The sequence below is a fragment of the Spermophilus citellus genome (genome assembly GCF_964194105.1).
Source record: "Spermophilus citellus genome assembly, chromosome: 4".
NCBI classification, from domain to species: domain Eukaryota; kingdom Metazoa; phylum Chordata; class Mammalia; order Rodentia; family Sciuridae; genus Spermophilus; species Spermophilus citellus.
Genome location: NC_138185.1, coordinates 12,341,180 through 12,365,591, shown reverse-complemented (window position 1 = coordinate 12,365,591; position 24,412 = coordinate 12,341,180). Strand labels below are relative to the sequence as shown.

General features: G+C 42.4%; 1 protein-coding gene across 1 annotated transcript in view; it reads right to left on the bottom strand.

Moving 5' to 3' along the window:
- Nucleotides 1-14,957, bottom strand: part of RTF2 (replication termination factor 2) — a 44,436-nt gene extending 29,479 nt beyond the window's left edge. The window contains exons 1-5 of the mRNA XM_081291760.1: nucleotides 14,804-14,957; nucleotides 8,409-8,503; nucleotides 7,645-7,738; nucleotides 5,138-5,277; nucleotides 2,080-2,158 (exon numbers count right to left, since the gene is read on the bottom strand). Of these exons, the coding sequence (XP_081147886.1) occupies nucleotides 2,080-2,158; nucleotides 5,138-5,277; nucleotides 7,645-7,738; nucleotides 8,409-8,503; nucleotides 14,804-14,872 (477 nt within the window). The 5' untranslated portion in view covers nucleotides 14,873-14,957. The remainder of the gene's footprint in view (nucleotides 1-2,079; nucleotides 2,159-5,137; nucleotides 5,278-7,644; nucleotides 7,739-8,408; nucleotides 8,504-14,803) is intronic.
- Nucleotides 14,958-24,412: the final 9,455 nt, after the last annotated feature.

The window sequence follows — 24,412 nt, the reverse complement described above, 5'->3', positions numbered from 1 at the left end:
CAGAGTTTGGCAGAAATGGCTCTGAGCTTAAGCCTACTCTTTCTGAGGCAGTAAGCAAATATTAAGAAAGGTAATAAAAAATACTGTGACCAAGGAGACTTCCTTCCTTCACCCAAGCAGGTCTGCAGAAGTGCTGCCAAATTATCAGCATCTCACTCAGTGATGTCCTGCAGAGATGTTTGACACCCTGTCTGTGGATCACCTCAAAGCAACACCTTTATGTCTAGCAATCATGATCTCCTTGGAGAGTTGGTCCCATGACATGCACACTCTTCCTTCCAGGCCCAGAACAAATGCTTACCCATTCATGTAGCCACTTCCCACCAGAGCACCGCCATAAGAAAGTGCTCTGGCCCCTGAACATCAAAAACACCTTCACCATGTTGGAATTTGGCCTCAAAGAATAAAGTGGAACAAGATAGTTCATGTAAATTATGATTCCTGTAGGAATGCAGCCTCCCTGAGCACAGGGCCTGTCATCTAAATCTTATTTTCCCTTGCAACACTAGTAATATTGTCTTCCAAAAGGAGACACTATAAATACTGCCAATTAAACTACATAATCAATTCTTTTTTTTTTAAAAAAAAAAAAGCTTAATAAGAGTTTCCAAATTCTATGAAGACTTCATTTATAGTCACCCCAAATGCCCTCCACTGACTTCTGCACCACCAATTACCTTTTACCTGCCTGAGCTCTATAAATGAATCACCAAAGATGTCCTCTTCCATGTCCAGCTTCTTTAGTAGAGGGAATAACTTTAAATCTAAAGTATATCTGGGTTAAAGCTGCCCTCTAGCTTTTCAATGACCTTAGAATAAAATCCATAAACACAATGTGGTCACCCTGGTCCTGTATAAGTGACCCCTCTTAACCTTCCAATCTCACATACTTCTCCTCTTCTGCCCTCCACCCTGGCCACACTTTCTGTTCCCTGAACTAACAAAGTCCCCTGTCACTCTGAGCTAACATGCTATTCCTGCTGCCCAAGAGGTTGCTTTCAAGTGTGCATGGCTGACTCCTCTTTCCCTCTAGTTTTAGTCAAACCCCCAGAGATGCCTTCTTGACCTCCACTAGTGCAGTCTCTCCCCATCACTGCCTTGAGTGCTTCCTTCCAAGCATCCATCACAGCCCATACAGTCTTGCTCCTTTATTGAGTGTCTATCTCTCCAGCTGGCGTGGGATGCCCAAGGGCAGGACCCTCAAGGATTTTTTCTTCCAGGAATATGCCACCAATAGGTACCTAGGGCATGGCTGCCCCCATGACAAGTGCTTCATGAAAGCTACTGGCCGAGAATCATCCACAACATGGGAAAATAATACGGGTCTAATGACATCCAGTTAATACAGGTGTACAGTCAGAAGCTGCTGGCATCCATGACACCAAGCTAAATGCCAGGCTTTCCAAGGCCAGAAGAACATCAAAGACATGAGGGTTTGGGGCTTTGGTAACACAACTCTACAGAAGCAACATCATTAGTATTTCCTTTGTGTGATCTGAGAAGGCTAGCTGTCACACCAAGGCATTTGCTCATTCATGTGAGTGTTTGTGGCCCTAGAGGGAACAAACCCTGGAGATCAGAAAATGAACCCATTTTGTTCCCACCTTCAAAAATTCATGGTCCAAAACCACACACATAAATACACATTGCATCATGATTCTGAAGTCAGTGGAGTAACACAGTACCAAGGAAAGTGGAAAGAGGACTAGCAACAAAGATTCACCACAGAAGTAAGAACTGAATCCAAGGCTCAGGGGGAGCAGGGCCTCTCCAGGCTGGCAGGTCAGAGTAGAGGGAATGCAGGCCCAGGAGAGAGTGGCACATCCAGGAATAGCCCAGAGCTGACCTGCACAGGCTGGTTACATCAGGTCACAAGAAGCTGGTGAGTCTGTACTTTCACCAAAAAAAAAAAAAAAAAAAAAAAGAGAGACACAGCAGAGTTTTAAGCAGAGAAGCAACTTATCAGATCTGTTTCAGAAAGAATTTAAGGATCCATAAATGACAAGCAGAGGGAGGGACTTCAACCATCTGATTTCCTCAGCTACCGAAGGGAGTAAGTAGAATATGGCAAGAACTCACTGTGTGGCAAACTTCTGCTTTTATCTCTTTCAAGGCACGTTCGGAAAACACACAACCACAGCATCGAAGGAAGCAAAACCTAGAGAAAGAGTCCAACGTGGAGAATAGCTTAGACAAGAGCTAAAAATTAGTGATTACATTATCAATTAGCATTTTTCATTTACACAACGACAAGAATCACAAAGATAAATTTATCCTATTAAAAAAAGTATGTCCAAATTTTTTTAAAAAATTGAAACTAAAACCATAAACACATTAAAAGACAGAATAGGCACTAAGGGAGAAGTTGTTTTAAATATATATGAGGTTCAGAGCTTATTTTATTACTATTTGAAGGGATCTTAACAAGCAATAAAAGTACAAAAGAAAAATGAGAAAAGGGTATTAACACAAAAAAGAAATATTAAATTCACAAAAGAAATATTAAGAAAAGAACATGAAAAAATGGATAACCTCAAATGTTAAGGAAACACATTTCAAATTCACAATATGTAATATTATCAGGCGATGGTTAACGAATTAAAGGATATCCAGTGGAAACCATCTGAGGACACAGGTACATTTGTTGGTAGGTGGGCACAACTTTTCAGGAAGACAATTTGGTCATAGCAACTAAAGAATCACTTTAAAAATTTCTCCCAGGGCTGGGATGTGGCTCCATGGTAGAGCACTCACTTAGAACATGCAAAGGCACTGGGTTCAACTCCCAGCACCGTGAAAAAAGGGAAGAATAAAGAAATGTGATTGTATAGAAACATGCCCCAAGTTCACAAATGTTGAAACATATTTGGGTCACACAGTGAAGTACGATACTGTCTGTAACAAAGAAGAGAAGGAAACCACTCCAGTGCTCATCAGTGGGGAATGAAGAGTTAAATTAAGGATGAATACCCACAGAACTATTAAGAGTAAGGCAAACTGGTATTCCAGGCCATGAAACATGTTCAGATCAGACAGGGAAGTGGAAAAAGAAGAGATTACAAAATATGCATAACAGGACCCCATGATCATGTGGAAGAATCCGTGTTTACTCACAGGGATGTTTGAAGAGGAGTAGAGAATTGGGATGTGGGTGTGATGTGAAGGAGGGGACAGTAAATGCCAGACAACTTACAACACAACCTCTAAAGGTAGGACTGGAGGAGCAGAAAGCACTTCCACACTTTACTTTACACAGCCCCTTACAAATGCACAACAGAAAATTTCACCAATATCCCAGGGATTGTAGCAGAAGCAGACCACCCTGACAAAAATCTAATAAACAAAATGGCAGAAATCAATTAAATGTCATTTAGGATGAAAAAAAAATCTTATGGATGATTATCAATTATTACATATTAGGAAATTACTTTTCTTTAAACAAAGATCCAGTGTTTTACTATACTAGAAATTTATTTCTATTTCTCTGCATATTTAAGTCTTTATATAATCTTTATTACGTATATCAATTCATCAAAAAATTTTCTAGTGCAGAGGCTCTATTAATCAGGACAAAAGCCAAAGCAGGCACAACTCAAGTAACTTAGAAGAGAAAAAGGAGAAGAGATTAACCAGCAGAAGAAAAGGGAAGGAACCAGGGGAGCCACAGTCACAGGCTGCAGGTAGCTCCCACTCAAAGCCCTGCCACTGAGCTTTGTCTTCGGGCAAGTTCCTCTTCAGGGCTGAACTACGGTTTTCTTAAAAAGAAGTGGGAAATCTGACATAAAAGGTCATAATATTTTATGACTCTATGTGTATGAAATAACCAGAACAGACAGGTAAATATAGTGAGACAGAAAGCAGAGTGGTAGCTGCTGGGGGCAGAGAGTGGCTGCTCAGCAGGTATGGATTTTTTTCCGAGGGTGACAGAAAATATTTTGAAATTAGATAGAGGTAGTGACTGCATGACAGTGTGAATGTATTAAATGACACCACGTGTGTACTTTATTTTCTTTTATTTTTATGTTTTTTTAATGTGGTGCTGGGGATCCAACCCAATGCCTCATGCATGCTAGGCAAGTGATCTACCACTAAGCCACAATCCTAGCACATGTATACTTTAAAGTGGTCAATTTTATGGTACGTGGCTTTCACTTCAGTGTATGTACATATGTACATGCATATATAAAAAATACATGAAAGTGGGAAAAGATTAAGAAAATGAGTCAGGATCCCCAGAATATTTCTGCTTGTTCCAATCAGTGAGGTTCAAGACAGACACTAAATGGTTTAAATTCAGATTATTGGAAGAAGATAATCTTCAAAAGCAACGGTTCCTTGGGCCTTATGTGTTACTTCTCTCCAGGTCCACAAAGCTCTGGGCCATCCAGAGCATGGAGGTCAGTCTCTCTGGCACATTCAGCACACTGCCTGGCACATGGGAAGTGGCCCTGATGTGTTTGTTATGTGAATGAACACACCGTGCCAGGACGCCTGAGAGTAAAGGCAGCTGCTCATGGGAACAAAGTTTTTACTTAACTAAGATGCTTTTCCCTTTCCTAAATGAAAACAGGCAAAAATGCTACCTTTCAAATATGTCATGTAGAGATAGAAGATTCCAGAGGGCAGTCTGGACTACCTGTTATCAAAGATACTTCTACATGGTGGGAAAAGGGCTTAATGATTCTGCTTGTGAGACATCTTATACAAAGACACCTATTAGCCCATTCAACGTTTCTATTTTTAAATGAGGAAAATGTATAGTTCACTTATATTTGTTATATAAATCTCAATCCCAAGATTTCTGAGGCTCAAGTCAGAGGATGTGTTAGCTATAAGTTAGTGTTACCAGCTGGGCCTTCAGTCTCGTAACAATGTTTGCCACTGCATACATTTAGTAACATTGAGGAATAGGGGTTGTTTCAAGGGAAACTTGCCCCTTCTGTCCCTTAGGAAAAGATAACCAAATAGCCAAACTCTAGTCTTATGTTCCAAGAGAATTACTCCAGTTCCACTTTACTTTAGGTTTTCCTCTATCAAGAGCAGAGAGCCACAGACAGCACAGCTAAGCAGACGTGGTCAGAGAAGATGGCTGGAAGGGAGAGGAAAAAGGTCCACCATTGGGCCAGCCCCCACTCACCTGTGTCGGCCGTTCATCTCCAGGCCCACCACGGGGCAGATGAAACGTGCTCGCTGGAGGTCATCGTGCCTGTCGCCTTTCGTGTTTCCTCTGTCTCCTCCCCAGGCAGGATTATCAGAAAGCTTTAGTTCTGTCACGTTCTGAGAAAAGTCATTAACATTCTAAGAATTCATTTGGTAAATGGATCATTCTTTGCCTTAAAAACCCCCTAAATTAACAGAGAAACTGTTATTCTCGTCCCTCCCAAGCCAAACCTCTTTTCCATAGATGCTTCCTTTGACCACCAAGAAACACAGATACAATATTAAATCATAAACTGTATAGAAAACAGGATTTTAAAAATTCACAGACTACCAAGTATAGATGCTCCATTTATTATGGGGTCATGTCCTGGTGAACTCAGGGTAAGGGGAAAACGCACTGAACACACCTGCCCTAAACAGCGCCATAGCTTAGCAACACAGTGCACTAGAGCACTGGCTGTTCACCATCATGGGCACAGGGCAGATGGGGAGCTGCTTGATGCCGCTGGCCAGTACCACTAGGGATAGCGCATACCTACTGCTAGACTGGGAAAAGACCAGAAGTCAAAATGCCAAGCAGAATTTCCACTGAATGTCTATTATCTGTACCAATATAAAGTCAAAAAATCATAAGTCAAATCATCATAACTAAAAAACCATCTGTAAATTTGTTGAGTAATTTCTATTTTGTGAGTATTTAAGGAAAAGGATCTTCTCACACCAAAAATTACTGCACAGAAGACTGAGGGTGTATCTTAGTGGTACAGCACTTGCCTCACATGCATAAGGCCCTAAATTTAATCCTCAGCACTCAAAGGAACGGAGAGAGGGAGGGAGGAAGAAATTACTGCACTTTAATAAGGAATACTTCTCTTCCGGCTGAGTCTGCTCCATATTACTGACCATCCGTATTTATATAATGATTGAAGAGACAATAAAATCTGTGGGCCAGCACCTAGTGAGTCTAAGACAGAATACTGCCATACTGTATTTCAACACACCAATATCGGGCTTTTCAGAATGCAGCTTGATAGGTGGTTTGATGCCACGGCTTCACTACAGCATTCAAGGCATTTCTTCCTCTTTTGATTTTAACACTCTGAGGAGCAGCTGAGTGCCTCAGAAGGAAAGCCACTGCTCATCTTCCTGGGCAAGAGCTGCTCAGAGTATTTGTGGGCTGCAGTGATAATCTTGTGTATCTGCATTATTTCACTTGAATTCTTTTTCTTTTCTGCTCTGATTTCTCTAAGAAATCAGAGTGTATGTAAGAATGTGTGTTTTTACATTAAAGGTTCAGCTATATATAAAACTAAACATTGTGTTTTTAAGTATAGAATTATATGAATTAATTCCAATAATAACTGAATTTTTGAGGCAACATAATTTGTGATACCATGGGGTTTTCAGGAATTAATTCTCTTCCCAAAGTAGAAGAGTAACTAAAATCAGCACAGCCATTTCTATAGCACTACCATTAGCTACATTTCAGAATTATTAATCTGCCTAAAGTGAGCATAACCTGTAATCACTCTGAGAATTCAAATGAAAAGCTTAGTATCATAATAAAAAGTAAAAAGAAAAATCCTAAAGTCAGACTGGGATTCAGGGGAAGGAGTTCTAGTTTAAGCATCTTATAGACTAGCCATGTGAACTAAAGGAAGTCTTTTTGAGATGAGGGGTATAATAAATTCTTAATTATCTGATTTCCTCTATGGACCAGATTTGAATGATTCTGTCCTTTCAACAAATTCCTTTACTAAAAAACTTATTTTTCCACTATAATGGAAGAATTTTAACTTGCCAGTCAGAACTTCTAATATATGGCTGAACCTTTAATATAAAAACACACATACTTTGAAAATTTTGTCATTGTATGAAAGTAGATTCCAAATTTAAAATTCAAGTTGTTGGGGCTAGGGCTGGGGCTGGGGCTGGGGCTGTAGCTCAGTGGTAGAGTGCCTGCCGTGCACATGTGAGGCACTGGGTTTGATCCTCAGAACCATATAAAAATAAATAAGGATATTGTGTCCAACTACAACTAAAAAAAAATTTAAAAATTTATAATAATAATAATAATAATAAAAAAATTCAAGTCACTGAGTCCTTTTTTTTTCAGTGCTGAGAATCAAACCCAAGGCTTCATGCATGTTATCAAGGGCTCTGCTTCTGAACTATATCCCTAGCCCTCAAATACCTGAATCTCAATTACAAAAATAATGTTTCCCAACAAGTTTACAAGACATTAAGAATTTTCAAAGGACTTTCATGCACATGAAAGCACAATAGATTTCTAAGACAGAAAGTACATGGCGGGGGGACTCCAGACTTGACTTGAGATTTACAAGACCTCCCAAGAACAGCCATATTGTATGGTGGGTTGTGACTATAATCTCAAATTTCTAAATTTACTTTCATGTACATGAATTCCATAAAATAAACCTCGTTACACAGACCCCAGGAGCACTCCAGAGTCACTCTTCTTACCTTAATGCTTTTAATGTGAGATGCTGCCTTCCCAAGAGCCTTTTCAGCAGATTTGTCCAAAAGAAACTCAATGACAGCATCTTTGTTATAAAGTCTGCAAGAATAAGAACTAGTCAAACTATGAGGGCGATAATCAACTTTCAAGAAAACAACAAAAGAAGAACAAATTTAGTGCAACCCCAAAAGCATTACATTTGATAAAGGAAATGCTCTGCATTACCAAAAAGTATATTGTATACTTCACCATGTTTCAACTACTATCAGAGTTTAAAAAGAAACACAAGTCAAGGACGGCAAACTGGCATTCTTAAGGGTTGAATATAACCCAAACAAGAATTATAGAAATTGTGAGATTTAGTATAAAAGTACATATTTTCAACTTCAAAAATAAAAATCAGAAGCTTACAATGACTAAACCCATGTTCTCGAACTATAAAAATTGGCTGGAACTGAGTTGCAGCTCCTCCTTTATAGGATATGATCTCTCCAGTTTTCCCCATTCTCCACCTCACAAGGCTCCTTTGGGCTTTCTATTTATGATTTAGCATAATTATAACTTGGTCCTTGAGTTTTCAAATCATGGGTTGAATATATCATATTGATTAGGAGATTGAAGAATTATGTTCAGCAACAGGGAATGATAACCTATGCCTCATAAGTTTGCTTGGGTTAATTCCTATTTCATTATTCGAGAATATTTATATAATGAAGTGTTCCTCAAAATCATTGAATAAACTCATCTTGATGAAGCAAAGAAACCATACCTGCCAAGTTCACAGGCAACTACTGGTCGTTTCAGTATCTCCTGACTTAGAGTACAATAGTTCCACTGGGCCACTAATTCAGCATCTTTGTCAACCTGGCAAAAGAAAACAGAAACCCTCCGAGTTAACATCACCTCTAAAAGTCACAGGAGAGATGGTTCCACATATGAAAGTTCATTTAATAATGCCACACTATGTTCTCATTTTTAAATCAAAGATAATGATTTTTTTAAAATTAAAGAACATGAAATGGGACTTTAAAAGTCCTAACACTTGGGGCTGGGGATGTGGCTCAAGCGGTAGCGCGCTCGACTGGCATGTGTGCGGCCCGGGTTCGATCCTCAGCACCACATACCAACAAAGATGTTGTGTCCGCCGAGAACTAAAAAATAAATATTAAAAATTCTCTCTCTCTCTCTCTCTCTCTCTCTCTCTCTCTCTCTCTCCCCCCTCTCTCACTCTCTCTTTAAAAAAAAAAAAAGTCCTAACACTATGTCAAATAAAGGTCCATCTAAACACGATACAAGAAAGTTTATATCACATCATTATACTGTTTATGCAAGTAAAAAAAATTAATATTTGCATCTCAATAGTACACTGAAAAGACCATGTGGAAAAAACCAACCAGGTCAGATAAATTTCTACAATTGGAAAGACTCCAAAGCAGTAGCAGAATTTAGAGACTATAAACTGAGAACACAGGCATTTTTTTAAAAAAAGGTTCAGTACAAAGAGTATGTAATTTTTTACATAATCACCAGTTGAACAAAACAAGTATTTTTTGCTTATTCGTCTATTTATCCACTGCTATGGTTTGAATGTCTCCATCAGAATTCATGTTGAATCCCCAGCAATCAGGAAAACGAAAATTAAAAACTCCACTGAGATTTCATCTCACTCCATTTAGAATGGCATTTATCAAAAATACAAACAATAAATACTGGTACGGATGTGTGGGAAAAGGAACACTTATACATTGTTGGTAGGACTGCAAATTGTAGAGCCACTATGGAAACCAGTATGGAGATGCCTCAAAAGACTAGGAATGGGTCCATCATATGACCCTGCTATACAATTCCTCAGTATTTATCCAAAAGAACTACAGTCAGTATACTATAGTGATAGTCACCTACCTATGTTTAAAGGAGCACAATTCACAATAGCCAATTATGGAATCAGCCTCTGCGTCCAACAGCAGATAAAAGGATAAAGAAAATGTGGCATATATACATGAAGTTTTATGCAGCCATAAGAATGAAATTATGTCATATTCAGGAAAATGGATTTAGCCAGAGAATATCTAGTTAAGTGAAATAAGCCAGACTCAGAAAGTCAAGGGTTGTAAGTTTTCTCTCATACATAGAAGGTGGAGGGGGGGGGGGGGGATTTCATGAAAACAGAAGGGAAGGTGGCTAGGGTATGGCTCAATGGTAAAGTGCTTGCCTCCCACATGTGAGGCACTGGGTTCGATCCTCTGCACTACATAAAAGTAAATAAACAAAATAAAGACACTGCGTCCAAGTATAACTAAAAATATTTTTTAAAAACCCAGAATGGAAAACAGTGGAACAGAGAATGGGGGTTGGAGAAGGGAAGAAGAGAAGGAAAAGAGAGGTACTGAGCAAGGAAAGTGACTAAATTATGATATGTGCATGTATGTATATATTCCAATAAATCCCACTATTCTGAATAAATTATAAAGCACTAATAAAATCACACACACACACACACACACACACACACAAACTCATGTTTAAATTATAATCCCCATTGAAAGGTATTAAGAGGTGGAACCAGGTGGGATCTTTTCAGAAGTGATTAGGTCATGAAGACTCTGCCCTAGTGAATATATTTTAATCCATTCATGGATGAATGATGGGTTAGTAAGTTATTTTGAGAGTGGATCTATTATAAAGGCCGGTTTTGGCTCTGTCTCTTGTATCATCCCTCTTGGCACATAGTGCCCTGGGCTATGGGGAGCCACACTGAATGACCATGCCTTTAGTCCTGATGTACCACGCGGATCCGAAAGATCATCGTAGTCTGGCACAGTAGTGCCATGACTCATGACTTGGTCTCCCCCACCCCTCAGATAGCAAGGAGGTTCTTTTTGAGAGGCGTGCCCCTAGGGTTGAGTTACACTCACCTGTTTCCTTTGTAATCCTACCCTTTTGTCCTGTTCAGGATAGAATGTTCCATGGAAACTCTCTTTGTGTGTCCCCTTCTCCTGCTCTGCTGTTGGACATGGCCTTTCTAGATGTCAGTCAACCGGTTGACAGCAGACATCATGAAGCTAGACTCAACCCCCTGAAACCTGACCCCTTGCCTCATTTGAATGGCTTCTCCCCAATAAAAGGGTTCAGCTCTCTCTGTTCCACCCCCCCCCCACACACACACACAGACTCCTAAGGTCAGAGGAGTCTGCACAGGACCCAAAGAAAAAGGTATTTCTGTGTGTTGTGTGGTTATTTCGTGCAGCCCAGTTCACTTGGAGTGACCTTGAGTGTTTAGTCGTGGAATACAACACTGGGCCACCTCAGGACCATGAGCAAGAAGGAGACTTACCAGATGCAGCCACTTGACAACTGGACTTCCCACCTCCGAGAAATACAAAAAGTAATTCTTTTATAAATTACTCAATCTTGAGAGTATTCTGTTATAACAACAGAAAATGGAGTAAAACATCCATGATCGGAAAACTGAGACATAAAGCCCTCCATAGCCCTCAAACTACATTTTTACCTCTATGACACTCCAAGGCCCACTTGTCCTTACTCGTAGAACAGCAAACTGAAATACTGTAACAGAATGACATGATTTAGAGACAATAGAGAAAGAAAAAAATCCCCTGGAATTAATTTTTAAAATTTGCAGCAGCTACTGCCTAAGTGCCCTGTGTTCCAGGCACTGTGCTAAGCAGTTGCCATGACAAGCCCTTTAATCCTCACAAAAGCCCTACAAGTTAGTATTTTCCCCACTGGAGATAAGGAAACCAAGGCACCAAGTTAGGTGACATGTTCAAGGTCATGCAGCAAATGAAGAAACCAGGATAATAACCTAGACCTACTGGCTCTAGACACCACTTTTTTTTTTCCCTCTTTGTACCAGAGATTGAACTCAAGGCCACTCAACCACTGAGCCACCTCCCCAGCCCTATTTTGTATTTTATTTAGAGACAGGGTCACGTTGAGTTGCTTAGTGCCTCGATTTTGCTGAGGCTGGCTTTAAATTCATGATTCTTTGGTCTCAGCCTCCCGATCAGATCTGCTGGGATCACAGGGCTGTGCCATTGTGCCAGCCCTTTTTTTTTTTTTTTTTTTTTGAGATGGGGTCTCACCAATTTGCCCAGGCTGGCCTTGAATGCCTGGGATCAGGAGATCCTCTTTCTTCCACCTCCCAAGTAGTTGGGACTACAGCCATGTATCACCGCACCCATGAACACCATGTTCTTAATTACCACTCTATTATTTAAAACAAAAACTATTGTAACTGCTATTCTATTCATTCCTCAGATTCAAGAGCCACAGATCTGGCAGCTTAAATAGTTTTTTATCAATATTCATACTGGAAAATCCCAAAGAGAGAGATCTGCATAATGAAGTAGATCTACATTTTTCAGATTCAAAAAGCCATGTTCAGCAAGCCCAGGATCCACCATCTGGATCCCCTACCCGCTTCAGCCACAGTCCCTTACTGATTTAAAAAACATTTTGGAAAGTTGGGAACAGGGAGAAAAGTGATAAATTACTCCTTCTCCAGGGACTTAAGAAATTGGTCCCTCCCTCCAAATTGCTGAAAAATGTTTTTCCAAAGCCTCTCTTCTTTTTAGGGCAAGGTCCCAAATTAGAGCAATGTTTTGGACCAGATCAAACGCACCACAAGTAATAAATCATCACACATCGGTGTAAAATGACCAACTGTTTTCTTTTATATTTTCACTCACAATACTCAATACTTCCAGAGGTTCTAGTATCAAATGTGTGAGGTTTCCTTCACTCCAACTGATTCCTCTACCCTGCTTGGGTGGCCTACCATTCAACAAGTCTGACAGTGTCTACCTGAATCTAGCCTCAGATTCCACAGGTTAATAGCTCAGTCCCACAAGACCGCCCTTCTCACTTTAGATGCTAATCACAAGTCCCCGTTGTTACCTATGCTTCTGACCAACTGTTGTAAATCTGAGGTTACTCTACCCCACTCAGTTCTGATAACCTGTGGAGGCTCAGAGAACCTAGGAAGACAGTTTTATTAGAAAGATGCATCAGAGGATACAAATGACCAGCCAGATAAAGAGGTATAGAGGGTGAGGTGTGAAAAGGACTCAAGCCAGGAGCTGTTCCTATGGATATGTTCAGCAACCTAGAAGCTCTCCAAACTCATTTCAGAGTTTTTCTTTTTTTCTTTTCTTTTTTTTTATGGAGACTTCATCACATAGGCAAAGCCTGTTACTAACTTAATCTCCAGCTTCTCTCTTTCCTGGAGTATGTGGGGCAGAGCTTTGTGAAAGTTACAAGTTTCAAATCATGACTTGGTCTTTCTGGTGACCAATCCCAAACCAGAAGCTCATCAAGTTACCATACAAGTGACACTCCTATTACCCAGGAAAATTTAGAGCTCTGTGTCAGGAATCAGGGAAGTATTCATGTATGTATTTCTTATTACTTCACAGTATGGATTTGAAATGTAAGAAATGTAAGCTCCATAAGGGGTGGACTGACTTGTTCTCTGCTGTATCCATCCCAAGAGCTTAGAACAGAATATATGGCAAATATTTATTGCATGAGTGGGGATAATAGAAATTATTCTGCCTGAGCATTCCTGTTGTTTCAGATCACCCTTTCTTCTTTCTTATCCACCGAAATGTGTTTCTTGTAAAGCCTCTGATTAACCTCCTCCTCTTTGCTTCTGGGCACATGAAAACAAAAGTGAACTGAATTTTTTTTTTTTTTTGAGGAAGCACCAAATCTCCCATGAGTGTTATACGCAGCATCAGCCCACATACATGTAGGTATGATCAGAGGGCACACTTCATCCTCCTAGGTATTCACTCATTCTCACAGTCAACACTTATTTATTGTCTGTTATGTGACAAACATGATACAGAGATAAAACATGCAAGGACCTGTCCAAATGGGAGAGAGACAATAAACAAGGAACTACAGTGACAAGTCCTAATAAAGAAAAGTAAAGCACTAGAGGAGGATAGACAGTGGCTGGAAACTAAGAGTACTTCAACTAGAAGACTGAGGTGACTGCTTAGCAAAGAACTGGATGAAGAAACAAATGATGTCATTACCTAGAGAAGAAGCTTTCAGGGTAATAAAATAACCTGGGCTGAGGAAAAAAACCCTGTGAAGCTGAAACAAAATGAAAAGGAACGGAGAGGGCCAATGAGGTAAAAAATAGGCAGGGCTCTGTTCACACAGTTTTATAGGATTTTATTCTGAACATGATGGGAACCACCAGTGTGTTTCAAATACCATATTGACATATGGGATTTATCTTTTAAAAAACTTCTCTGAATTCTGAATAAGAATATAACGAGTCTACACATGTGCTAGGCACTGTAGTACACAATTTACATACCTTATGATATCAAAGAAAAGTCATTACTAATGCTAACTTTTGAAATCTTGAATAACTGAATGATAATCTTCGCTTCACTTCCTACTAGTATGTGACTGAATCACTTTCATTAACTTCCCAGGACTCAAACTCCCCATAATTAGCATGACAATTATTACACATAATTTGCTCCAATACTTGTGCAAATTAGATTATTTTTCACTCATTCAAGTATTCAAAATAGTATTACCAGAAATTCTTGTTAGTTCTAGAGGACAAATGGGTGCAGTCGCGGTCACGAGGGGTTCACAGTGTGGTGGGGGAGGACGTAAATCAATCATAGACACAAAATTCAGTGTGATAAAATAGTTTAAAAAGAGAAGGACTTGATTTTATGGGGTAAGGGTACAGTTAGGGTAGACTTCCGAGGAAACGAAGTAAATGCATACAAAGCTCAATAAATAGTGGCTATCTGAATCATCGCTACTAACCGCAGATGGGATTGGAACCCTGACTCTGCCACTTAGCTCTGCACCTTTTTCCATTTGAGCCTCAACTGCCACGTCTAAAAACGGGGATGACAGCACGTACTCGTTGGGCTGCTGTGAGAATCACGACACCGCATGTTGGCGTACTGCCCAGTGAATGGAAACAGCAAGCACTCAATAAGTGCTGCTTTCAATGCTGTTGTCAGTTCTGAATCCCCCAAACAGGGCACAGGAGCGCAGCTGGCGGTCTGGAACCCGCGGCTCCCCGTCAACCTCCTTTCGCTCCCAGGCCCTTCCGAGAGTCTCACCGCTCGCGGGCGCCTCCGGGCCCACATCGCTTACCTTCTCAACTTTCTTCGGCCCCTTGACCAGTTCATGCCGCTTGGGGATTGTACCCCCGTCGCAACCCATCGCAAGGCCGGAGTCAGCACCAGCAGCCAAACACTGACGACGCCACTTCCGGGGTCTCTGACGAAATCGTCAATCACTTCCGGCGCGCCATGATGACGCACACGCCCGTCCTGACGCAGCGGCGCGGGGCGGGGCGATGTGGATGGGGTGTGACCGCCGCGCGGCTCTTGGAGAGCGGTTGCCAAGCGCCGGTTGCCGTGGAGAGCACCGCCGGCGGGGGAGGGGGGGGAAGCTGGGCGTGGTCCCGCGGCGTGCGGGGCCAAAGCGCGGAGGGGCCGCGGCGGGTCCTTTCCTCTTTACCCAATGGGGTTCCCTGTATTTCTGCTGCACAGTCGGCTGCGGGAGGGCGGTGAGGACGGTGACTCGGGCGTGCCACCCCAGCGTGTGTGACTGCCGCGTGCCACCCTAGCATTTGTGACCGCAAGCGCCTGGAGGACCGGGCTACCAAGGGCGCAAGGAGCCGGACCTTTCGTTTCAGTTAACATTGGTGTTTTTAAAAGGAAGTGTCTTTGTTGAGAGACAGCTGTGACCTGGTTGCCTCGAGAAACTGTGATGTTACAGCAGATTATGGGGAAGTACAACCCTTGAAGGCCTGGAACTTTCTGGCATTGCCATGTGTACCATATGTGGTATATGATGCAACTGAGCATACAGTGGATACATACATGCATTTCATTCGCAGTCTCCTGAAACCCACGCTATTTTATTTATTTAACAAAAGCAGATATAATTGACAAACAATACCTCTATTCTTATAAACACGCAGGCGCGCACACACACCCTCCCCAAGAGACAGGCTCTATTATATTTGTATTGAGAACACAAATCCCTTACCAAACTTCTGCCAGAATCCATGATTGCTGTCACGCTCTTGATCATTTGTTTATTCCTTAAATTATACATTACTGGAACGTGTGTCCACTGTCATAAGGCAGATCTCCATATTGGAATTTACCATGTTGACCTTAACGAAATGCAAAAATGTTGTAAATAGTCCCCACTTTGCAACAGGTCTCCAGAAAATATGTGGATGTAAAAACTTCAAGGTCTGTAGGCTTGGGGTATCTGTTACGGTAGTGAATGAGAATTAAAAGAAAAACGCTTTCATCAGTTGGTGTCTCGTTGATTTATGACATATTTAGTGGCAATCTGCATGAGAACAAGGACTTTGTGTTATTCCCATCTGTACCCCAGTGACTAGAAGGGTAATTGGCATACTCAAGATATATTTCCTCTATAAACAAACAAAAAATTGTACAGACTCATTCCAGAAGGGTTTGGGTAGACTCTAAAACTGAGAAATATAAAACTCTTGGCTCATGAGTTCTATCCAAATCCTTGCACTGAAAGACTTGAGCATCATCTAGCATGGCTCCCAGCAGCATCAAGCTATGTCCCCAGGATGACCCCAGCTTCCATTGCAGGGCTGGCTGGAGAAAGCGCCACAATACCATGTCAGCCACACATCAGTAAAGCTCAGGCAGCTGGAGCTCTTTCTTCCTCCTTGGTTTCCTCTTTTAGAATACGGGTCTCTAGGCAACCTTGTTTTTTACACACATCTAAAATTTGTGTGGTTTAATGTCATCAGTAGCAACAATTTTCCGCTGAGAGTTGGCTGCCATGTCAGGCACGTGACTTGAGCCTCCCAGTCACACCAGGAAGCAGGTGTGATTATTGTCAGCCTCCTCTTCCTCTGCCTTTGTTGAAAGAACCAACCGAGGGAATTTCCTTACAAGGATCCCTGGATCCTGTCAAGCTGTGGATTTCAAGCAAAGGAAAGAATGAAACCATGTTGGAGAAAAATCATCATCCTCTAGTAACACTGGTGTCCCAACCAACCCCCCCTTCCAAAAGTATACACTGAGTTTTATTTAGGAAAGTAGAGACACATTCAGTGTGTGTGTGTGTGGGGGGGGACAATATCAAAAGAGAGATGAGATGCCCTAGGGGTAAAGCAAGGAATACATGCTAAAGGGAGAATACAGGCCATCTCTACAGGGACAGACAGCAAGCAACCCAGTGGGGTGGTATTAGTATTTATAACCATGCAGTGTTAGGGGCTGGACTAGAGGAGAAGGCAGGACAGCGCTGCACAATTTTGCACCAATTTTCTCTTTTCTTGCGCATTCCCCTTGTTTCACCAGAAGGTGGACAAGGGTATGTTGCTCAAGATTTACAGCTGTACTTTCTGTATCTCAATAGCTTGTGGAAATTTCCTTTAAAAGTCAGTGTATCTATTTCTTTATCCTAAACCCCTGTGTCAACCCCCACTGCAGAGACTTTTCCTTAACCTTAAGGGTGGCCGAGGGGCAACATCCATCCCCTATGGCTGCTTCAGCTGGCAAAGGGGCCCTGGCACTGTCTAGTCAGGGATCAGAAGTCTCATCCTAACTGCTCTAAAGGAGGTGGGCACTGGTCTGTTGTGGTCATGAGTTGGAATTCTTGTGCTATATTCTCTTAACATGGAGTTACAAACTTTATTAGGTGTTATAGTTTGCATACTAGGTGTCTCCCAAAAGCGTGTGTGTGAACAATGCAAGAAAGTTCAGAGCTCTAATCCCAGTGGCTCAGGAGGCTGAGGCAATTTAGCAAGGCTCTAAGCAATTTCTCCAGTCCCTGACTCTAAATAAAATATAAAAAGGGCTGGCGATTTAACTCAGTGGTTAAGCACCCTGGGTTTAATAACCAGTATAGAAGGAAGGAAGGGAGGGAGGGAGGAAGGAAAGAAGGAAGGGAGGGAGGGAGGGAGGGAGTGAGGGAGGGAAAGAGAGAGAGAGAAAGAAAGTTCAGAGGTGAAATGATTAGGTTATGAGAGTCTTACCCTAATCCATGCTTTAATCTCCTGATAGGGATTAATTGGGTGGTCACTGCAGGCAGGTAGGCTGTGGCTGGAAGAGGCAGGTCCCTGGGGGCATGCCTTTGCAGTATATATTTTGTTCTTGTTGAGTAGAGCTCACTTTCTGCTTTCTGGTGTCATGTCCCTAGCGGCTTCACTGTCACTCTCTTCCACCATGCTGTTCTGCCTCACCTCTGGCCCTGAGGAATGGAGCCCGCTGTCTATGGACTGAGATCTCTGAAACAGTGAGCCCCAAGTAAACTTTTCCACTTCTAGTTGTTCTTGTCAGGTCTTATGGTCATAGCAGTGAAAAAGCTAATACATTAGGAGATTAAATAGACAAGGTTGAGCAGTAGGAGTACATGTACCATTACCAGAAATCCCAATGGTAATCATTGTAGGTAAAAACAGTGTTTCTTAACTTTTTGGAGCCATTGGGTCTATTTGATAACTTGATAAGAACTTTAGACTTACTCCCCAGAAAAATATCTGTTAGCACAAATAAGAAGTTTCACATGGTATACATGTTTGTATTCCATTCACCGGCTCCAGCTATGAAGTACTTTAAATGCTGAGACACTTGTTCCCACATATTTTAGACATCTAAACTATTAGGAGTTTGATTTCCTGAGATTTCTATTTAGTTTCTTTCCCATAGCTGCAGTTTAATATTCTGTCTGGAAAGATAAGACATGTAGAGTAAGTAATTCATTTCAAGAGTGAGAATTTTTTTTAAAAAAAACTATATATTAGGATTTTTAAGAAGTTTTACAACTATCCTTTCAGGTCCCACTTAGGAGAGGTTAGAAAAGAAAGTTAAAATAAAGTGGAAAATTAGATCATTAATGAGATAATTCAAAACAAAAATTACTTTTAATTCCCAGTCTTAGGGAAATAGAATATTCCAGGAATACATAAGGCCTTCCATAAACTGGCCCTGGCTACCATTCCTAAGTCATGTTGGCCACTCTTCTTTCCCTAAGTCCCAGCCACATGGACCTCCCTCTTCTCTTCCTGAGCACAAGAATTTCTGATCCTTCTTGGGGATGATCTCTTAATCCTAAATGCTTGCCCAGCTAACTCTCTGGAGTGACTTAGTACTCTATTTGTGGGTCCCATTCTCAAAGAGATTGTCCCTAACCTTTCCATCTAAAAGAACACTCCTCTGTCACACAGGCCCCTCTTTTCCTTTATCATCTTCATTGCAAATTACTCCTCCATATTGTGTTATATATTTCAGTTTTGATTTCTTATTTACCATGATTTTTTGGCATTGATTTTGGTTTCTTAAAAAAAAAAACAACTCCATCAGGGGCTAGGGATGTAATTCAATGGTGGACTGACTGCCTGGCATGCACAAGACCTGGGGTTTTATCCTCAGTACCAATAAAAAGGGGGGAAAAAGGAAAAATGTGTGTGAGGGGAGCATCAGAATACTATTTATTTTTATTACCAAGTATTTGGGGGCCCTTGTTGCATTATGGGAGGGTGATTTGGGTACTGTCCTGGCCCTGGTGCCCCCTGCCATGGAATGATAGCTGCATAGTGTAAGCCTTTGCTTTGTTCCCTGCAGCACCTCTAGAGCTCAGTAGAGTCCTTGAAAAATAGGAGGTGCTCAAGATGTGCTTATTAAAGTCATGGGTGAAGGGAAAACAGTATTAACAAATAGCATTGATACATGTTGATACATTACGAGTGCAAACAGGAATAGCAGGAGAGGGGAAGATGGCGGCGAAGGGAGTGCATCACCACAGTGCGCCGAGTCACTGTGCGGGAGAAAGACGAGGTGAAACAGCGGCGAAGGGAGTGCATCACCACAGTGCGCCGAGTCACTGTGCGGGAGAAAGACGAGGTGAAACAGCTGAAGGCTATCTTGTTGGAAATTTCCAGTGAAATTCAGGTGCTCCAGAATCTAGTGGACGGATTTCCATCGCGCGAGGTTCGGCTGCGGGGGCTCGGAGCGGGCGATTTCTCCGCACGGAGGGTCGCACCCCGCAGCTGGAGTCTGCGGCGCGCACTGGGAAGCGGCGAGGTGCTGGAGCGGGGCTGCAGCGATGAGGATTCTGGGGGCTTCTGCCAGTGGTGCAATGGCCGTGCTTAGTGCTGAGTTCCGGCTTTGAGACAGAGGAGAGAAGCGGTCCAGTTCGGTTCTCAACACCGGTCAGACCACGGAGGAGGACAGCAGCTGCCATCTTGGAGAGCTGATGTAATCATCCCTGTTTTCTACTGATCTCAGCTCATTCAGCTACGGAACAGGTGATTTCAGGCTGGTATTTGCCTGCGTCTCACAGACAGATCACTCAGGCTCGGGGCTGGAGAACCAGTGGAGAATACTCCTAGGGGCTCGCTCCTGGCAAGGCGTGCGCCGGGCTCTGAGCGGCCGGAATATGGTTCCTGGGGCTGCTTTGGCCCAGGGCTGGGGAACCTGCGGAGACTGCGTGTTGAGGCCAGCTCCAAGTGGAGCATGCGCTGAGCTCGGGGCGGCTGGGTTCTGACTCCCAGAACAGTTTTGGCCCGGGGCTGGGGAGCCCGTGGGGACTGCGTCTTTGAGCCTTCTCCCAGTGGAGCATGCACTGAGCTCGGAGAGCTTGGAGCGGCCGGGCTCTGGCTCCCGGAGTTGCTTTGGCCTGGGGCAGGGGAACCCGCGGGGGTCACTTCTTGGAGCCTGCTCCTAGCGGAGCGTGAGCCGGGATCGGAGAGGCCGGGTTCTGGCTCCCGAAGCTGCTTTGGCCCAGGGTTGGGGAACCTGTGGTGACTGCTTCTCGGTCCGAGTCCTGCTGGGTGCTGTGGGGGCCAGGGGGGCAGAGTGGAGCTGCCGCCTGCGCCCAGAGCAGGCCAAGTGACCCGCCGGCGTGGTATCACGACACCCCAACTGCACCTGGGGCCGAAGAGAGTAGCTGCCCACGCCTAGAACAGGACCAGCGACCCGATGGCGTGGTAGCCAACTCACCCCATTTGGAGTAGGGGCTGTGCAGAGCCGCTGTCTGAGCCTGCAAGGTAGGCAGACCTGCGACCCACTGGCAGGACCGGCGTGGTGGACACGTAGCACCGAGGCAGTCACGTCACACTGGTTGGAGTGGGGGTGGAGCAGAGCCGCCGCCCCTGTCCGGAAAAGGCCCAGCGACCCGTTGGAGAGGCAGTCAGGTACCCCCATTGGGAGTGGGGGCTGAGCAGAACTGCCGCCCGAGCCCGCAAGGTAGGCAGACCTGCGACCCACCGGCGGAACAGGCCTAGAGGCCTGCCAGCATGGTAGACACGTCACACCAATTGGAGTAGGGGCCGAGCAGAGCTGCCGCCCACATCCGGATCAGGACCAACGACCCAAGGGCGTGGTAGTTACGTCGATGCTGAGGGCCATTACCAAGTAGAAATGACGCATCGAAATTGCCTTGCCAGCGTACCCCATGTTAATTTCGCTGTTGACCTTGCATGTGTGTTTGAGAAAGGTGACCCTGCTCAACGACCAGGGTGGATCCAGGATTAGGGTGTATCCTGCAGTTTGAGGAAGTATAGTATCCCGGTCCTTGGGTTTAGGGCGTTCCCAGTTTAAGACCTTGGGTTTTAGGGAAGTTCGATGTTGAGGATTATTGCTGCTGGAAATAGGGCGTTCCTGCTACCTGAGCTCCCGTTGAGTTCTCGTGAGATTCAGAGAGCATTTTTGGGAGAAAAAGCCTCGTGGAGTAGGTGAATTGGGTGGCAGCAGAACTGGGATTGCCCCAGAACGTGTGTGGAGGCCGGCGTGAGTTCGGGAATAAAGAATTGCTGTTTGAATCTACAAAGCTGTGTGGTGGCTCGTGATTCTGTGCCCAGCCGAGACTGCGGCACGTCACCACAATTGGAGTGCGGGCAGAGCAGAGCCGCCACCCGCGCCCGCAGGGTGGGCAGACCTGTGACCGACCAGAGTGGTAGACAGATCACCCTAATTAGAGGAGGAGCACAGCCACTACCCGACCTGCAAGGGAGATTTTCCAACTATACAAGAGCAATATAAATAAATAGGGGGAAAATTTCAAAAACACAACAGTTTCACCAAGCAGAAAGAAACGCAAGAAGTATGAAAAGACAAGGAAAGAAAGGACCACAAGCAATGCAGGTCAACTCAACTTTAGAAAAGGTAATAGCTGCAACAGATGGAATGTCAGAAAAAGAGTTCAGGATATACATGCTTCAGATGATCTGGAGTCTCAAGGAAGACATGAGACAGCAAAATCAGACAATGAAAGATCACTTTGACAAGGAACTACATAAACAAATCCAGGAAGTAAAAGATCAATTACACAGGGAGATAGAGGAATAAAAAACAAACAAATAGAAATCCTAGAAATGCAGGAAGCAATAAACCAACTTAAAAACTCAATTGAGAATACTACCAGTAGAGTAGATCACTTAGAAGATAGAACATCAGACAATGAAGACAAAGTATTTCAACTTGAAAAGAACATAGACAGCTCAGCAAGACTGCTAAGAAACCATGAGCAGAACATCCAAGAAATATGAGATAACATTAAAAGACCAAACTTAAGAGTCATTGGGATACAGGAAGGCACAGAGCTCCAAACCAAAGGAATAAACAATCTATTCAATGAAATAATACGAGAAAACTTCCCAGACCTGAAGAATGAAACAGAATCCCAAATCCTAGAAGCCTACAGGACGCCGAATGTGCAAAATCATGAGAGATCCACACCTAGACACATTATAATGAAGATGCCCAACATACAGAATAAGGAGAGAATTTTAAAAGCTACAAGAGAAAGGAAGCAGATTACATTTAGGGGTAAACCAGTCAGGATAACAGCTGATCTCTCAACACAGACTCTGAAAGCTAGAGAATAACATATTTCAAACACTGAAAGAAAATGGGTTCCAACCAAGAATCGTGTATCCGGCGAAATTAAGCTTCAGGATGGAAGATGAAATTAAAACCTTCCACGATAAACAAAAGTTAAAAGAATTCGCAGCTAGAAAACCATCTCTTCAAAAAATCCTTGGCAAAACATTACAGGAAGAGGAAATCGAAAACAACATTGAAAACCATCAGTGGGAGGTAGGACAGTAAAGGGGGGAAAGTAATCAAAGAGGAAAACAAATCAGGTTTAGTAACATTAATAAACAAATATGGCTGGAAGAACAAACCATATCTCAATAATAACCCTAAATATTAATGGCTTAAACTCACCAATTAAGAGACACAGGCTAGTTGAATGGATCACAAAACAAGACCCAACAATATGCTGCCTACAGGAGACGCATTTGATAGGAAAATATATACATAGACTGAAGGTGAAAGGTTGGGAAAAATCATACCACTCATATGGACTGCGGAAACAAGCAGGAGTGTCCATACTCATATCAAATAAAATAGATTTCAAGCCAAAGTTAATCAAAAGGGATAAAGAGGGACACTGCATACTGCTCAAGGGAACCATACACCAACAAGACATAACAATCATAAGTATATATGCCCCAAACAATGGTGCAGCTATGTTCGTCAAGCAAACTCTTCTCAAGTTCAAGAGTCTAATAGACCACCATACAATAATCATGGGAGACTTCAACACACCTCTCTCACCACTGGACAGATCTTCCAAACAAAAGTTAAATAAGGAAACTATAGAACTCAATAACACAATTAACAACCTAGACTTAATTGACATATATAGAATATACCACCCAACATCAAGTGGTTACACTTTTTTCTCAGCAGCACATGGATCCTTCTCAAAAATAGATCATATATTATGTCACAGGGCAACTCTTAGACAATATAAAGGAGTAGAGATAATACCATGCATCCTATCTGATCATAATGGAATGAAACTGAAAATCAACGATAAAAGAAGGAAGGAAAAATCACACATCACTTGGAGAATGAACAATAGGTTACTGAATGATCAATGGGTTATAGAAGACATCAAGGATGAAATTTAAAACTTCTTAGAGTTAAATGAAAACACAGACACAACATATCAGAATCTATGGGACACATTGAAAGCAGTTCTAAGAGGAAAATTCATTGCTTGGAGCTCATTCCTTAAAAAAAGAAAAAACCAACAAATAAATGATCTCATATTTCATCTCAAAATCCTAGAAAAAGAAGAGCAAAACAATAGCAAAAGAAGTAGAAGGCAAGAAATAATTAAAATCAGAGCGGAAATTAATGAGATCGAAACGAAAGAAACAATTGAAAAAATTGACAAAACCAAAAGTTGGTTCTTTGAAAAAATAAATAAAATCGACAGACCCTTAGCCATGCTAACGAAGAGAAGAAGAGAGAGAACTCAAATTACTAGCATACAGGATGAAAAAGGCAATATCACAACAGACACTTCAGAAATACAGAAGATAATCAGAAATTATTTTGAATCCTTATACTCCAATAAAATAGAAGATAGTGAAGGCATAGATAAATTTTTTAAGTCATATGATCTGCCCAGATTGAGTCAGGAAGATATAGACGACCTAAACAGACCAATAACAATAGAGGAAATAGAAGAAACCATCAAAAGACTACCAACTAAGAAAAGCCCAGGACCGGATGGGTATACAGCAGAGTTTTACAAAACCTTTAAAGAGGAACTAACACCAATACTTTTCAAGCTATTCCAGGAAGTAGAAAAAGAGGGAGAACTTCCAAATACATTCTACGAGGCCAACATCACCCTGATGCCTAAACCAGACAGAGACACTTCAAAGAAAGAAAA